Raw genomic sequence first — 19269 nt, 5'->3', positions numbered from 1 at the left:
ACAGAAATATAAGTGGAGCTTCAATTTACCTTTTCAGACAATGATATTGTACAACTGGACAAGATGCTATTATAATAATCTGCAAATAATAAGCAATAGACAAACAAATCTTAGTGCAGATGGTTTTCACAGAAATATGTGTGAGAAAATAATAGATGGGTAACTCACAAACGTAGAGCCAATAAAACACTTGGCTCTGGTGGAAAGCGCCTCTGGATCTTTTAAGGGAGATCCCACACCTTCTTTCAATCTCCTCCTGGTCTCCTCCACTTTGAACCAAAATAATAGGAATAGAGAAGGGCAGCTCCAAGGAAGGTTTTAACAAAATTTATTTGTATATGTAAAAAATAATAATGAATATAAAATGATGCAAAGATCAATAAAATTAATATCTATGAGTCCAAAACGCGTTTCGCCAGTAACTGGCTTCCTCAGTTGGTCTGGTGTACCTTGTGTCCTCGTGTTCTTTTATATGTGGTTTGATTCCCAAATTGCCGGCATCTGTTAAACCGGAAGTTCGTTGTGTGGAACGCATATGGGGTCTGTTGGAACGCACGTTCAATCCTACGTGCGTGCGTCCATCACGTGATATGGATGTCTTCTTTCGTGGAACGCTAAACTTGCGTTTCACAATCAGAGATTGCTGGGATCGGCTGTTATACTTCCCTTTTGCTTCGTGGAACGCATGGCATGCGTTCCACCATTGGATAAAATAAATACTCGACAAAAGTTCTTTGAATGCATAGTCCATTGGGTCTCAATGGACCCATATATAAACAAAGGATGGGAAAAAGGGACATCATGAAATTGTTAAAAAATATTATATTATTAAGAATATTACATATTGTTACATTATATATGAATAAGAAATACACATAAACTTGCTGTGGACTGTGAGAAATGTTTATGATAAAAAAAGTATGAAAGTGTATGTATGGCATACTGTTACAATCATATAAGAGAATTCAGGTAAAAATAGGTAAAGAATCCAAACTGGTAGATCAAAGGTGTTACTATAAAATTTTAAATTTAAAATTTTTTTTTTTTTTTTTTAAATTTTAAATTATGATGGAAAAAGGGGGGAAAAACTTTCTAAAGGATGAGGGATATTTATAAAAAATGGCATAATTCGAAGTCTAAATTTAGACCAAGGGGGACCATGGTGTTAAAATTGTAAATGAAAGACATTTCTTCTTTACCAATTTTTTTAATAAAATCTCCACCCCTCCAATTGTTTTTAACCCTTTTAAGTGCACAAAACATAAGACCTTGTGGGTTTTGATGGTGGTGGTGCTTAAAATGTTGAGAAACACTATGTGTTTCAACTCCTTTTTTGATATTTCTCACATGTTCGGAGATTCTAACGTGGAGACACCTAATTGTCCTTCCTATGTACATTTTATTACATGGGCAAATTAATAAATAAATAATATTTTTAGAAAAACAGGTCAATAGGTCTTTTATTATGAAATCTTTATTAGTAATTTCATTTATGTTCTTTATATGTCTCTTATTATTTGATGTTTCTCTACATGCAAGGCACGTTCCGCACCCAAAAAAGCCTTTGCTCTTCGTCAGAAAGTTATCGTTCCTATTCTGTTGGTGTTTTAAATTACTATTTACTAAAAAATTCTTAATGTTCTTACATCCCCTATGTACTATTTTGGGTCTCTCTGGTAGTATCTCTTTGAGAATTGGATCATCTTGCAGAAGATGCCAATACTTGTTAATAGCATATCGCACCTTTTTATTGTTAGCAGAGAAGTTACAAATAAAAGGAATGTTCAATGTATTATCTTTCCTCCTTGTTTCTTTCTTTTTATAAGTTAATAAATCTTTTCGTTCTAATTCTTTTACTTCATCTATACTCTTTTGGAGGTTGTCCTCTTTGTACCCTTTTTCTAAAAACTGCTTCTTAATTATCTGTGTTTGTCCTAGAAAGTCATAGTCTTTTGTGCAATTCCTTTTCAACCTCATAAACTGGCTCTTAGGTGCATTTGTGAGCCATGGAGCATGATGGCAGCTGGTCAGGTCAATATACCCGTTACAGTCTACCTCCTTGAAGTAGTTTTTTGTAAAGATATTTCCTTCTTCTATAAAGACAGTGAGGTCCAAAAAATTGATTTCTTTTTTACTTTGGGTAGAGGTGAGGCTAATTCCCCAGTCATTACAATTTAAAAAACTTAAAAAATTGACTAGACTCAAATCGTCCCCCTTCCAAATAAAAAATATATCGTCAATATAACGGCGATAGGTGACCAAGTTCGCAAAAAACTCGCTATGTAAAATAAATACCTCTTCCCAGTACGCCATGAAGAGGTTTGCGTAACTGGGTGCGAACTTGGTCCCCATCGCCGTTCCATTGATTTGTAAATAAAAATTATCCTTGAACCAAAAAAAATTATTGGTCAGAATTAAAAAAATACCTTCTTTTATAAAATTAATTTGATCTTGTTTAAAATTGGATTTTTCTAAAAAATATTGCACTGCCTCTATTCCCTTTGTATGTGGAATTATACTATAGAGGGAACTTACATCGCAAGTAACCAATGTGTAATTCTCTTCCCATTTGACGGTGCCTAAAATCTGCAAAATATGTATTGTATCTTTTAAATATGTGGGGTTCTTGACCACCACCGGTTGTAGTAGAACATCTATGTATTCCGATACTCTCGATGATACACTCTCTACCCCAGAAATTATGGGTCTGCCTGGGGGGTTGGTTAAATGTTTGTGCATCTTTGGCAGACAATAAAAAACTGGGATCTGGGGATGTGAAATGTTAAGATATTTTGCTTCTGCATCTGTTAGAATATTTTTATCTAACCCTTCATTTATGTAGTCCTCAAACTTAGTTTTAATTTCCTGACTAGGGTTAAACGTTAATTTCTTATATGTTTTTACAACTGACAGAAGTCTCTCGGCTTCCCCCACATATTTCTCTTTCGATAAAACTACGACCCCTCCCCCCTTGTCTGCAGGTTTTATGATTACATTTTCATTCTCTTGTAACTTCTTTAGAGTTTTAGCCTCTACATGTGTGAGATTTTTCTGATATTTGTTGGTATTTTTAATTTTTTTAACCTCTTTCATAACCATAGTTTCAAAGGTTTTGATCTCACTTGAGATCATATGTTTTGGAAAGAATTTTGATTTGTCTTTAAGGTTACTATGAATGTACGGGGAGATGGTGTTGATTTCTACCAAGTCCTTCTTATGAAAAAAAATTTTCAGACATAATTGCCTAGTAAAACGGTTGAGGTCTATAAAAAATTCGAATGGTTTAAAATCAGCAGTCGGAGCAAACTTCAACCCTTTTTTTAAAATCCTAAGTTCGTCTGGATGTAATTCTTTGTCTGAAAGATTGAATATACCCTTATTTTCTATATCCGTCCTCGTTTCTCTCTGTTGATGTTTCTTTCGTCTTCTAATTCTCCCTCTTCCCATGATCTCCTCCTTTTGCCCGGTGAGTCCCACTCTCGTGATTCTTGTAGTTGTTTGCATCTGGGTTGGGCTGGGCTCTTGCGAAAAGGAGAAGATTTGGGGGAGATATTGCTATGTTCTAGAACTTGGAAGCGGTTATAGCTTATGATGTTGTGGCCCCTATCTATGGACGGCTTACGTCTCTCCATGCGGAATCCCTGTTTGTTTCGTAGTGGATCTCTATTCTGAAAATTTCTCGATGGGCTCGCAACCGCTCTACTGTAACTTCTAACATTATCATCTTTTCTTCCCTCTTGTCTAAATGTGTTAGTTTTTTGGATAGTGGTCCAAGCATTGTGGTTTTCGACTCTGCTTTCTTGTTTATCATTTTCTCTACTATCGTAGGATCTCTGATTGGGTATATAATTTCTCTTCCCTCCTTTTTCCCTATTTGTGTAGTGGTTTTGGTTATATCTCTGATGTTGGTATCTTTGTGGGTAACTTGTGTCTCTTTGTTGGAATGTTTTTGATTTGTAATATCTCTGTTGGCTTGGGGATCGTAATCTCATATATTTTCTCTGGCGGCTATGTGTCCTCCCTCTATTGGAATGATTGGGTTTACTCCAATTGTCTGATTTTTTGTTGTTTCTCACATTCCCTGTTTTGTAGTCTTCTAGATCTCTTAAATATTTACGTTTCTTAGTTTCTATTACCTCTCTCTCTGTTTTATCTATTTTTCTTTTCATTTCTGATATCATTTCATTGAATACTTCTGGGCTGGTGGTCTCACTCAAACCTTTTCTAAAATTTTTTATATCCTCATCCAATTTGATGAGGTTCTCTTCCCGTCTTGCAACGATATACCCTATTAGGCTGAATGTAAAACCATCTAATAGTTTATTCCATCCCTCCATGAAGAACTGGTCTTCACGATCAAAAGAAGGATCTTTAGAAAAACGTAAACCCCTAGGTGTTATTTTTTCTTTTACATACTTTTTCAGGGTAGCAATTTCCCATTTAGATTTCATTTCTCGCGTGAGTGTTTTTTCAAGTTTATATCTATATACATCTTTATTAATATACGTCTCCTCTATTGTATTTTCAGTATTAACAGAGAAAACTGTGTCTATATTTTCTATCATATAGTCTCTTTTATCTAAAAAGGACATATTGAACTGAACTGTGTGAACCAAGGGATATCACAGATACTGTGTATATATAGGGCGAAAAAAAACGGTGTATCCACAGTAACAGTAAGGTGAAAGTGAGCTCTTACACTTAAGTGAAGGAATCCCTTAACCTTCACAACATAGAACATGCAAGGCAAACAGAAATATAAGTGGAGCTTCAATTTACCTTTTCAGACAATGATATTGTACAACTGGACAAGATGCTATTATAATAATCTGCAAATAATAAGCAATAGACAAACAAATCTTAGTGCAGATGGTTTTCACAGAAATATGTGTGAGAAAATAATAGATGGGTAACTCACAAACGTAGAGCCAATAAAACACTTGGCTCTGGTGGAAGGCGCCTCTGGATCTTTTAAGGGAGATCCCACACCTTCTTTCAATCTCCTCCTGGTCTCCTCCACTTTGAACCAAAATAATAGGAATAGAGAAGGGCAGCTCCAAGGAAGGTTTTAACAAAATTTATTTGTATATGTAAAAAATAATAATGAATATAAAATGATGCAAAGATCAATAAAATTAATATCTATGAGTCCAAAACGCGTTTCGCCAGTAACTGGCTTCCTCAGTTGGTCTGGTGTACCTTGTGTCCTCGTGTTCTTTTATATGTGGTTTGATTCCCAAATTGCCGGCATCTGTTAAACCGGAAGTTCGTTGTGTGGAACGCATATGGGGTCTGTTGGAACGCACGTTCAATCCTACGTGCGTGCGTCCATCACGTGATATGGATGTCTTCTTTCGTGGAACGCTAAACTTGCGTTTCACAATCAGAGATTGATGGGATCGGCTGTTATACTTCCCTTTTGCTTCGTGGAACGCATGGCATGCGTTCCACCATTGGATAAAATAAATACTCGACAAAAGTTATTTGAATGCATAGTCCATTGGGTCTCAATGGACCCATATATAAACAAAGGATGGGAAAAAGGGACATCATGAAATTGTTAAAAAATATTATATTATTAAGAATATTACATATTGTTACATTATATATGAATAAGAAATACACATAAACTTGCTGTGGACTGTGAGAAATGTTTATGATAAAAAAAGTATGAAAGTGTCCCCCATGGTGTTAAAATTGTAAATGAAAGACATTTCTTCTTTACCAATTTTTTTAATAAAATCTCCACCCCTCCAATTGTTTTTAACCCTTTTAAGTGCACAAAACATAAGACCTTGTGGGTTTTGATGGTGGTGGTGCTTAAAATGTTGAGAAACACTATGTGTTTCAACTCCTTTTTTGATAAAAAAAAAAAAAAATTAAAATTTAAAATTTTATAGTAACACCTTTGATCTACCAGTTTGGATTCTTTACCTATTTTACCTGAATTCTCTTATATGATTGTAACAGTATGCCATACATACACTTTCATACTTTTTTTATCATAAACATTTCTCACAGTCCACAGCAAGTTTATGTGTATTTCTTATTCATATATAATGTAACAATATGTAAAATTCTTAATAATATAATATTTTTTAACAATTTCATGATGTACCTTTTTCCCATCCTTTGTTTATATATGGGTCCATTGAGACCCAATGGACTATGCATTCAAAGAACTTTTGTCAAGTATTTATTTTATCCAATGGTGGAACGCATGCCATGCGTTCCACGAAGCAAAAGGGAAGTATAACAGCCGATCCCAGCAATCTCTGATTGTGAAACGCAAGTTTAGCGTTCCGCGAAAGAAGACATCCATATCACGTGATGGACGCACGCACGTAGGATTGAACGTGCGTTCCAACAGACCCCATATGCGTTCCACACAACGAACTTCCGGTTTAACAGATGCCGGCAATTTGGGAATCAAACCACATATAAAAGAACACGAGGACACAAGGTACACCAGACCAACTGAGGAAGCCAGTTACTGGCGAAACGCGTTTTGGACTCATAGATATTAATTTTATTGATCTTTGCATCATTTTATATTCATTATTATTTTTTACATATACAAATAAATTTTGTTAAAACCTTCCTTGGAGCTGCCCTTCTCTATTCCTATTATTTTGGTTCAAAGTGGAGGAGACCAGGAGGAGATTGAAAGAAGGTGTGGGATCTCCCTTAAAAGATCCAGAGGCGCTTTCCACCAGAGCCAAGTGTTTTATTGGCTCTACGTTTGTGAGTTACCCATCTATTATTTTCTCACACATATTTCTGTGAAAACCATCTGCACTAAGATTTGTTTGTCTATTGCTTATTATTTGCAGATTATTATAATAGCATCTTGTCCAGTTGTACAATATCATTGTCTGAAAAGGTAAATTGAAGCTCCACTTATATTTCTGTTTGCCTTGCATGTTCTATGTTGTGAAGGTTAAGGGATTCCTTCACTTAAGTGTAAGAGCTCACTTTCACCTTACTGTTACTGTGGATACACCATTTTTTTCGCCCTATATATACACAGTATCTGTGATATCCCTTGGTTCACACAGTTCAGTTCAATATGTCCTTTTTAGATAAAAGAGACTATATGATAGAAAATATAGACACAGTTTTCTCTGTTAATACTGAAAATACAATAGAGGAGACGTATATTAATAAAGATGTATATAGATATAAACTTGAAAAAACACTCACGCGAGAAATGAAATCTAAATGGGAAATTGCTACCCTGAAAAAGTATGTAAAAGAAAAAATAACACCTAGGGGTTTACGTTTTTCTAAAGATCCTTCTTTTGATCGTGAAGACCAGTTCTTCATGGAGGGATGGAATAAACTATTAGATGGTTTTACATTCAGCCTAATAGGGTATATCGTTGCAAGACGGGAAGAGAACCTCATCAAATTGGATGAGGATATAAAAAATTTTAGAAAAGGTTTGAGTGAGACCACCAGCCCAGAAGTATTCAATGAAATGATATCAGAAATGAAAAGAAAAATAGATAAAACAGAGAGAGAGGTAATAGAAACTAAGAAACGTAAATATTTAAGAGATCTAGAAGACTACAAAACAGGGAATGTGAGAAACAACAAAAAATCAGACAATTGGAGTAAACCCAATCATTCCAATAGAGGGAGGACACATAGCCGCCAGAGAAAATATATGAGATTACGATCCCCAAGCCAACAGAGATATTACAAATCAAAAACATTCCAACAAAGAGACACAAGTTACCCACAAAGATACCAACATCAGAGATATAACCAAAACCACTACACAAATAGGGAAAAAGGAGGGAAGAGAAATTATATACCCAATCAGAGATCCTACGATAGTAGAGAAAATGATAAACAAGAAAGCAGAGTCGAAAACCACAATGCTTGGACCACTATCCAAAAAACTAACACATTTAGACAAGAGGGAAGAAAAGATGATAATGTTAGAAGTTACAGTAGAGCGGTTGCGAGCCCATCGAGAAATTTTCAGAATAGAGATCCACTACGAAACAAACAGGGATTCCGCATGGAGAGACGTAAGCCGTCCATAGATAGGGGCCACAACATCATAAGCTATAACCGCTTCCAAGTTCTAGAACATAGCAATATCTCCCCCAAATCTTCTCCTTTTCGCAAGAGCCCAGCCCAACCCAGATGCAAACAACTATAAGAATCACGAGAGTGGGACTCACCGGGCAAAAGGAGGAGATCATGGGAAGAGGGAGAATTAGAAGACGAAAGAAACATCAACAGAGAGAAACGAGGACGGATATAGAAAATAAGGGTATATTCAATCTTTCAGACAAAGAATTACATCCAGACGAACTTAGGATTTTAAAAAAAGGGTTGAAGTTTGCTCCGACTGCTGATTTTAAACCATTCGAATTTTTTATAGACCTCAACCGTTTTACTAGGCAATTATGTCTGAAAAATGTTTTTCATAAGAAGGACTTGGTAGAAATCAACACCATCTCCCCGTACATTCATAGTAACCTTAAAGACAAATCAAAATTCTTTCCAAAACATATGATCTCAAGTGAGATCAAAACCTTTGAAACTATGGTTATGAAAGAGGTTAAAAAAATTAAAAATACAAACAAATATCAGAAAAATCTCACACATGTAGAGGCTAAAACTCTAAAGAAGTTACAAGAGAATGAAAATGTAATCATAAAACCTGCAGACAAGGGGGGAGGGGTCGTAGTTTTATCGAAAGAGAAATATGTGGGGGAAGCCGAGAGACTTCTGTCAGTTGTAAAAACATATAAGAAATTAACGTTTAACCCTAGTCAGGAAATTAAAACTAAGTTTGAGGACTACATAAATGAAGGGTTAGATAAAAATATTCTAACAGATGCAGAAGCAAAATATCTTAACATTTCACATCCCCAGATCCCAGTTTTTTATTGTCTGCCAAAGATGCACAAACATTTAACCAACCCCCCAGGCAGACCCATAATTTCTGGGGTAGAGAGTGTATCATCGAGAGTATCGGAATACATAGATGTTCTACTACAACCGGTGGTGGTCAAGAACCCCACATATTTAAAAGATACAATACATATTTTGCAGATTTTAGGCACCGTCAAATGGGAAGAGAATTACACATTGGTTACTTGCGATGTAAGTTCCCTCTATAGTATAATTCCACATACAAAGGGAATAGAGGCAGTGCAATATTTTTTAGAAAAATCCAATTTTAAACAAGAGCAAATTAATTTTATAAAAGAAGGTATTTTTTTAATTCTGACCAATAATTTTTTTTGGTTCAAGGATAATTTTTATTTACAAATCAATGGAACGGCGATGGGGACCAAGTTCGCACCCAGTTACGCAAACCTCTTCATGGCGTACTGGGAAGAGGTATTTATTTTACATAGCGAGTTTTTTGCGAACTTGGTCACCTATCGCCGTTATATTGACGATATATTTTTTATTTGGAAGGGGGACGATTTGAGTCTAGTCAATTTTTTAAGTTTTTTAAATTGTAATGACTGGGGAATTAGCCTCACCTCTACCCAAAGTAAAAAAGAAATCAATTTTTTGGACCTCACTGTCTTTATAGAAGAAGGAAATATCTTTACAAAAAACTACTTCAAGGAGGTAGACTGTAACGGGTATATTGACCTGACCAGCTGCCATCATGCTCCATGGCTCACAAATGCACCTAAGAGCCAGTTTATGAGGTTGAAAAGGAATTGCACAAAAGACTATGACTTTCTAGGACAAACACAGATAATTAAGAAGCAGTTTTTAGAAAAAGGGTACAAAGAGGACAACCTCCAAAAGAGTATAGATGAAGTAAAAGAATTAGAACGAAAAGATTTATTAACTTATAAAAAGAAAGAAACAAGGAGGAAAGATAATACATTGAACATTCCTTTTATTTGTAACTTCTCTGCTAACAATAAAAAGGTGCGATATGCTATTAACAAGTATTGGCATCTTCTGCAAGATGATCCAATTCTCAAAGAGATACTACCAGAGAGACCCAAAATAGTACATAGGGGATGTAAGAACATTAAGAATTTTTTAGTAAATAGTAATTTAAAACACCAACAGAATAGGAACGATAACTTTCTGACGAAGAGCAAAGGCTTTTTTGGGTGCGGAACGTGCCTTGCATGTAGAGAAACATCAAATAATAAGAGACATATAAAGAACATAAATGAAATTACTAATAAAGATTTCATAATAAAAGACCTATTGACCTGTTTTTCTAAAAATATTATTTATTTATTAATTTGCCCATGTAATAAAATGTACATAGGAAGGACAATTAGGTGTCTCCACGTTAGAATCTCCGAACATGTGAGAAATATCAAAAAAGGAGTTGAAACACATAGTGTTTCTCAACATTTTAAGCACCACCACCATCAAAACCCACAAGGTCTTATGTTTTGTGCACTTAAAAGGGTTAAAAACAATTGGAGGGGTGGAGATTTTATTAAAAAAATTGGTAAAGAAGAAATGTCTTTCATTTACAATTTTAACACCATGGTCCCCCATGGTCTAAATTTAGACTTCGAATTATGCCATTTTTTATAAATATCCCTCATCCTTTAGAAAGTTTTTCCCCCCTTTTTCCATCATAATTTAAAAAAAAAAAAAAAAAAAAAAAAAAAATGTTTTAAAATTTAAAATTTTATAGTAACACCTTTGATCTACCAGTTTGGATTCTTTACCTATTTTTACCTGAATTCTCTTATATGATTGTAACAGTATGCCATACATACACTTTCATACTTTTTTTATCATAAACATTTCTCACAGTCCACAGCAAGTTTATGTGTATTTCTTATTCATATATAATGTAACAATATGTAATATTCTTAATAATATAATATTTTTTAACAATTTCATGATGTCCCTTTTTCCCATCCTTTGTTTATATATGGGTCCATTGAGACCCAATGGACTATGCATTCAAAGAACTTTTGTCGAGTATTTATTTTATCCAATGCGTTCCACGAAGCAAAAGGGAAGTATAACAGCCGATCCCAGCAATCTCTGATTGTGAAACGCAAGTTTAGCGTTCCACGAAAGAAGACATCCATATCACGTGATGGACGCACGCACGTAGGATTGAACGTGCGTTCCAACAGACCCCATATGCGTTCCACACAACGAACTTCCGGTTTAACAGATGCCGGCAATTTGGGAATCAAACCACATATAAAAGAACACGAGGACACAAGGTACACCAGACCAACTGAGGAAGCCAGTTACTGGCGAAACGCGTTTTGGACTCATAGATATTAATTTTATTGATCTTTGCATCATTTTATATTCATTATTATTTTTTACATATACAAATAAATTTTGTTAAAACCTTCCTTGGAGCTGCCCTTCTCTATTCCTATTATTTTGGTTCAAAGTGGAGGAGACCAGGAGGAGATTGAAAGAAGGTGTGGGATCTCCCTTAAAAGATCCAGAGGCGCTTTCCACCAGAGCCAAGTGTTTTATTGGCTCTACGTTTGTGAGTTACCCATCTATTATTTTCTCACACATATTTCTGTGAAAACCATCTGCACTAAGATTTGTTTGTCTATTGCTTATTATTTGCAGATTATTATAATAGCATCTTGTCCAGTTGTACAATATCATTGTCTGAAAAGGTAAATTGAAGCTCCACTTATATTTCTGTTTGCCTTGCATGTTCTATGTTGTGAAGGTTAAGGGATTCCTTCACTTAAGTGTAAGAGCTCACTTTCACCTTACTGTTACTGTGGATACACCGTTTTTTTTCGCCCGATCACTCACAGAGGCCAAACACGGCCAAGACCAAGAAGTTCCCCGGACACGCTGGCTCCTTTTTAATAACCACCCCTCCCCCCAGCTCCCATCATATGCATCCATCATACGCATTCCACGGAGGAGCTGTACATATACGCATTCGGACGCAAATCAGACCAACCAAACCAAACACCACGCTCACCATAACAAGTGCCATGTAACAAGTGCCATGCTCTATTAATAACTACACACCGGAGCTGCCAACATGGCTTGAAGCTCTACCTTACTTACACACAGAGGTACACGACTCAATCACTTACAACCCATACACGATTCATAAGAGCTTGGTCCCAGCACATCAGGGTCAACAGACCAATCCATCTCTGAGCCTCTGACACACATACTCTACAGCCCCATAAATCACCCCGCAGTACCTATACTACAATATTCTGCTTACTTGCTCCGATTAAGTGTCCTGATGTAAGCTTGAGGGGATCAAGCTGAAACTGGTGTCCTGATGAAAGCTTGATGGGATCAAGCGGAAACATTGGCCTTGTGATTTTTTTATTTGAGGTAAATAAAAGTAAAATTTTAGATTAGTCCTTGGAGTGCTACCTTTTGCAATTTTTTGTATATTTGACTGACAAGCACCAGGCACTTGACATATTGATTGGTGGAGTGCAAGATTATTTTGCTTTTTATATATATATATACATACATATATATATATATATATATATATATATATATATGTATATATATTACTCAATCATCTGGGGTAGCAAGACATAGCCTTACATATTACATGTGACAATATATGACGCAATGACTTATGGGACTGCATAGATTATTTCCAGGGCTGCTTTGTATCCCCAGTCCGGCCCTGCCCAACAGCCTCATTTACATATAATAGGGTTACAATGAAACACAAAGTTATATCGTTTAACAAGTCAAGTCAGGGAAACCAGAAATCAGAATAGTCAGGAATAGCCAAGGTCAAAATACCTTGAATATGAAAAACAGGACAAGAAAACACACTCTCGGGAACCATGTGTGGTCGGCGCCATTTAGTTTTGCTGCCAAGGGGATGGATGCCTCAGCGTCGTGGATCCCGGCTCTCTGGTGAGCAGGTAAACTCAGCTTGACAGCGCGGTCGCACCGATTGGGTGAGACCTTGTGCAGGCGCGAGCCGGGAGCCGTGACACACAGTGAGCCCAAGCCAACCAATAGCAGTATGGATTTGGGATAATAACTAATTGCACTGCATATCCCAAGTCAAACAATAGTAGTACGGACTTGGGATAGTAACAAATTACAATGCAACACTTAATTACATTAGTGTGAATGTGAAACGGTTTACTAGGAAGGGTGGGGACAGACAATGGCTGAGGACCACATAGGAGATTTAAAGTAGTGGCAGGGCAGCAAGTTTGAACTGGCAGTGTTGCTGGGACAATGGGACAACGCCCTGCTGGAAAAACAATATAACAGGAAAAAGGGTAAGGGGGAAAGGTACATATAACCTGGACAATCAATATGTGACGGACCCTCTGGTCATCTACCCAGATACATGTCTCCCCAACTCTCACCGTCTCTAAAAAGACTGTTATCACTGTGGGCTAATCCTACAGCCCATGTCTCTCAACCCAACACCAATTGTGCACAGTCCCGGAGTTACCCTTTACCAGCCAGAAGCTGCTGAAGCAGCTCCCTGACCGGGAGTAACTGACTTCTTCTGGAAATAGAAAGCGTATTGCGGAGTTGCCACGGTCCGCTAAAACTTCAATCAGAGCACTTTGGTCCCAGGACCAACAAACAGGGTGCTTTGTGGAGGGTTTACAGAGGTGGGGGTGATGCATCAAATGATACCAAGGACTTGGGGGAGGAGCTCCATGTACCCACAGAGAACTTTATTTTTAGGTGGCCTGGGATCTCTACCCAGCATGTTGGAACCCTGTGCTAGCCACATTTTTTTTACATACATTAGGAACGGGAGGAATTAGTAAAAAGGTTCAAATATTCAGTCCATGGTTTTTAATGAAGCTGTATTTTTGAGAATTCAGTTTTCAGAAAAAAATGTCATCAGAATGTAGAATACTGAGATTATAATTCTAAAATTATATATCTATGATGGCACTGAGATCGGACTGGTGGGCAGGCCTAATGGGTGGAATGCCACCAGTGACTTGATTTGCGTCACTGGTGACACCCATAATGTGATGAGGCCTGTCTGGCTGGCCCCCAGCCTACAGTACTTTGAGCACTGCTGAAGCGCTCTATGCAGGGATCTAGTACCCATTCACAGCGCAAGAATGCCTAATGATGCGCTCACGCATGTGGAACTCTAGGGAACTAAATCAAGGAGGAGGGACTGTCCTGCCTGAATAGGGACCGTTGAATGATGTTATAGACTAATGTGCTCAGACCCCATCCTCCGTCGGCTAAAATTTTGTCTGTGTACATTGGACAGTACAATGCAGTAAGGTGACTGGATGGGAGTGATTTAAATGGTGCTTCTCCCTCTATTGTGTTACACTGCCATTATTATTTATAAACAGGGTTGCAAAATAAGTGTTCATTTCATATGAGGAGCTAGAATTATAGGAATGGATACAGATTTCTGTCAGCTGGCATAGGTATGGCTAATTCTGTTTCTCTCTCTTTAGACAGACAGATTTATTATAATATACCTGCAGCCTTAATTCTTGGGCATTTTCTCTGGTTAAGTCCAGAGACTGAAGCTCCTTCCTCAGACAGGACTCAAGCTGTTCCAGGAACCGTGGCTTTGAAACAACATTAGCATGTTGCTTGGCAGTTCTGTGAATAAGAACATATGCCGACAAATATATTATTCAGTAAGTTAGGAGAAGAATAAAAACATAAATTGTTAATGTAATAAAGATTAATATCCTATAAAAATAAGTGATTTCAATATCTGCATAATGAGACGTTCATAATTATGAAAAAAATAATATATGTTAAAATGGTACACTTGCTTTAGTGCAGCTGATGGAAACAATGGTGAATATTAGCCACTCCTTACACACGGTGTGCTAATATAACCAGATCTAAGAATGGCTGTGCTTAAAATGAAAAGAAAGACTTCTCCAGCACCAGAATATGCCAAGGAACAAAACCAAGAACAAGCTGAGATCACATGTAGAAATAATCAAATAACCAACCAAGCATCAGGACCGACGGCAAACAGAGAATGATCAAATAACAAATTAGGTCAAACACAGGAAATGCACATTGAAATTAAACTACAACACTTAGGTTTTTGACACGTGATGACGTAACACGTGTACGAGGTGGGCGTGTCCGGAAGAGCGGTGACTGAGAGGAGCAGTGCGGAGAGAAAGAGGGGAACGTGGTTTGTTTGGCGGTTTGTTTGGCTTGTTTGGCGGTCAGAGAGAACGCTGCCGAGACGAAAGACACGATATTGCTCGGCATCCGATCAAATAGTTTCTGCAGCGGATATCTATTCTGTGGAAGTCTTCTTTGAGTCGTCAGTGTGCAGTCGCCAGTGGGCAGGCAAAGCGACAAAGTAACGGAAAAAAGAAAAAAAAAGGGAAAAAAGAAAAAACGACTTCTGAAGGCTGAAAATGCTGTGAGCGCCTTGGATCAAGGTGAGGTCTATATGACGAGCTGCTATTCTGCAAAAAATACATAACATATATAAAATCTACTTAAAATCTATCTAGCAGTTGAGAGCTAGAAATAGTAAAATTGAAAACTGCCTGTTTTACACCTTTGTTCAAAAGAAAGGATAAACTGAGGTTAAAGGAGGAAAACTGCCTGTTTTACACCTTTTGTTTAAAAGAAAGGATAAACTGAGGTTAAAGGAGGAAAAAAAAAAAAAGCCCAATTAAGTTAAGTGAATTAACTAAAACTAAATGAAGGCAGAAAATTAATAGCAGTTTGATCAGACACAGCAATAATAACTGTGCTGTAACAGCTGACATTACATTACATTGTTTCGATAATCAGATTGACCCAGCACTATCACACCGACCACTGACGACATAGCAAAAGGACAACTAGAAAAAACACCACAGATAAAAGGAAAGAAAATAAATCAGCACATCCAATTGAGAAAAGGATGTCGCCCCTCTAAGGATACACAAGAACGTAAAAGTGAAAATGAGACAAACCCAGCAAATACTTCTAACATTAATATGGATTTTCCAACGGGGCAAGGAACACTATTAGTTCCTGAAATAATGAAGGATAATTTACAAGATCAACTTAAATCGTTTTTAGAAGCACAATTTGATACTTTAAAACAAGACATGCTTAAAAGCCTTGAAGACATCAAACAAGATACCAACAGAATCGCTTCATCAGTGCAAGTTTTGGAAAATAAACTGGTATTATCTGACAACCACAATAAATTAGGCACAATAAATGAAACAGTGCAGTTGCTAACGAACAAAACCTCAAGTTTAGAACAGAAAATAGCAGCACTAGAAGATAGATCAAGAAAATTCAATCTAAGACTCAGAGGCATATCTGAAGATGTAACAACGGAGAAACTAAAAGACTTCATATGCAGTTTATTTAACCCCTTAAGGACCAAACTTCTGGAATAAAAGGGAATCATGACATGTCACACAGGTCATGTGTCCTTAAGGGGTTAAAGAAGTTTATCCTGAGATAATTGAATCTCAAATAGAAAAATGTCACCGTATTCGAAAACCTAACATAATTGCAGACCATCTTCCAAGAGATGTTATAGTAAGTTTCTGTTCACTCTCAGCTAAAAACAACCTGATTAAAGCCAGACGCATTAACCCTTTAATAAATTCTGCTTATAAAGATATACATTTTCTACAAGACTTATCTTATTACACCAGAACCTGGAGAAAGTCCTTCTCAACTTTAACAGATTTTTTTGAAGAAAGAAGATATCAAATTTTACTGGAATACACCGGCTTTTTTAAAATTCAATTGGAAACAAGAAAGACTTTCCTTTACTGATGCAGATGAAGCAAAGAGCTGGTTAGCAAGAATTCAAACACAGAACTAAGAAGACTGCTGGAAAAGAAGGATTTTTTTTTTTTTTTTTTTGGATAAAGGAAAGAAAACGTGAACTTACCACAGATGCTAGATAGAGAATTTATAAATGTTTCTATTGTTGCTAATTAATGGAAGAGTGACTATATGCAGCTAATGAGCAAAGTATTTACAAATACTTCTAAGTATTTTTGAACAGAGACTAATGCATTTTTTTTTTTTTGACTAAGGTGTTTATTGATGTTAGTAGTAGAAGGATTATTCACAATTTAGGACACATGCTTATATACGCCAATAGTGGAATAATGCATTCACACTTTATAATATATGTTTTTTATTAATCATCATAAGTGACAAAGGAAAATTAATAACCACAGATTCAACAAATATAGACTTAATACACACTTATATACATATACTCTTAGTGTTTAAATTAGAGGTGTTAAGATAACTTAAAGGGTGAAGAGAGGGGAGAACGATGGAAAAGAGAAATGAAAAGGGATAAGAAAAGAAGATTCTTTACAACATAATTTGTTTAATTATGTTAGCAATAAGGTTGATGGAAATATTGCTCACTAATCTTTGACTTTCACTTACTAAGAGTAATTTTACCTAAACTGTTTAATTGCTTTATGATGCATGTATACACAAAAAAAAAGGGAAAGGGAAAATGTATACAAGAGAAAAGAGAAGAAAAAAAGAAAATTTCTTTTTTCTTTTTTTTTTTTTTGATTAAGGTGTTTATTGATGTTAGTAGCAGAAGGATTATTCACAAGTTAGGACACATGCTTATATATGCCAATAGTGGAATAATGCATTCACATTTTATAATATATGTTTTTTATTAATCATCATAAGTGATAAAGGGAAGTTAACAATCACAGATTCAACAAATATAGACTTAATATACACTTATATATATATACTCTTAGTGTTTAAATTAGAGGTGTCAAGATAACTTAAAGGGTGAAGAGGGGGGAGAACGATGGAAAAGAGAAATGAAAAGAGATAAGAAAAGAAGATTCTTTATAACACAATATGTTTAATTATGTTAGCAATAAGGTTGACGGAAATACTGCTCACTAATTTTTGACTTTCACTTATTTAGATTAATTTTCTACCTTCCCTTCTTCTTTCTTTTCGATATAGACATACGACAAAATAATGAGAGAGATTTATAAAGCTCTAAGATTACTAAAATATATTTTACTGCATATAGCCCAGATGTAACAGTTGTAAACTAATAATTGTATTTTTCCCCTCTCCCTCTCCTTCAAATCAGATTAGGAAGTACCACTAGGAAATAACACCCTAATCCGGACAAACCTACTTAGTGTCTATTAATTAGACACAGAATTAGGCTGATCCCACACTTGGTGGGTAAACAGTCTATGTGCTTAAGGAGGATGGAAACCTCCTATAGTTTTAAATATGTTTTTTTTTTATATGTATATATGTGCAGCAAGGAAGGAATACAGGGAAGACCATAAGGTCGAAAGAGAGGGTGAGAGCTCTGGAAAATTATAATGATAAGAATATTAACTCTTAACGTCCAAGGTATGAACACAATATCAAAGAGGTCCTTAGTATACAAATATTTAGTTGCTGAACATATAGATCTGGGATTTCTTCAAGAAACCCATTGGAGGCAATCAGATAAACAAACATGGGGAGGGAAAAAATTTCCACTTATCATACAAGCCTCAAATAAAGATAAAAGAAAATGTGGTGTAGCCATAATATTTGGTGGAAAAATAGACGTAGAAATAATTCAACAATTACAAGATACTGATGGTAGATACCTAATAATTATATGCAAAATCAACTCTAAATTATTTACACTCTGTAACATCTACCTCCCAAATCATTCACCAGCTTCTTACTTAAGATCCATTTTAGAAAAAATAGAGGAAATAAAAGTGGGAAATTTAATTTTGGCTGGAGATTTCAACGCGGTTGTTGATCCAAAGTTAGATAAGAAAATAATGAAAAGCGTTAAAATAAACAAAATGGTAGTTAAACAAGCCAAATCTTTAAAAAACATCAAAGACGAATTCAATCTGTTTGATATTTGGAGAATACATAATCCAAATTTGAGAGATTATACACATTTTTCCAAAGTTCACTTTTCTTACTCAAGGCTGGACATGATTTGGATAGACCCCAATCTCATTGATAAAGTACAAAAAGTCAATATAAAAGAAACAGTTTGGACAGATCATAACGGTGTAGTATGTGTAATAGATACTGATAAAAATACAAAAGAGCCACACAGTTGGCGCCTAAACGATAGTCTGCTTTGCTCTGAAGCCAATAAAAAATATATGAAAAAAACATAAGTAACTATTTTAAAGAAAACAAGACAGAAGATATTGATCCATCTACCCTTTGGTGTGCCTTTAAGGCAGTAATTAGAGGCCATTTTTATCAAACTTCAAAGTCAAAATGATAAAAATATTGGTTTAACTTACCTTCATAAACAATTAGGGATATTGACTCAAAGTAATAAACAAA

General features: G+C 35.8%; 1 protein-coding gene across 1 annotated transcript in view; it reads right to left on the bottom strand.

Moving 5' to 3' along the window:
* The window catches only part of TSNAXIP1 (translin associated factor X interacting protein 1), a 164870-nt gene that overhangs the window by 105532 nt on the left and 40069 nt on the right, over positions 1–19269 (bottom strand). The window contains exon 4 of the mRNA XM_063437280.1: positions 14430–14556. Coding sequence (XP_063293350.1) covers positions 14430–14556 — 127 coding nt within the window. The remainder of the gene's footprint in view (positions 1–14429; positions 14557–19269) is intronic.

Source organism: Pelobates fuscus, chromosome 12, assembly GCF_036172605.1.
Source record: "Pelobates fuscus isolate aPelFus1 chromosome 12, aPelFus1.pri, whole genome shotgun sequence".
NCBI classification, from domain to species: domain Eukaryota; kingdom Metazoa; phylum Chordata; class Amphibia; order Anura; family Pelobatidae; genus Pelobates; species Pelobates fuscus.
The sequence above is the reverse complement of the archived record's forward strand: the minus strand, read 5'-3'. Positions and strand labels throughout refer to the sequence as shown.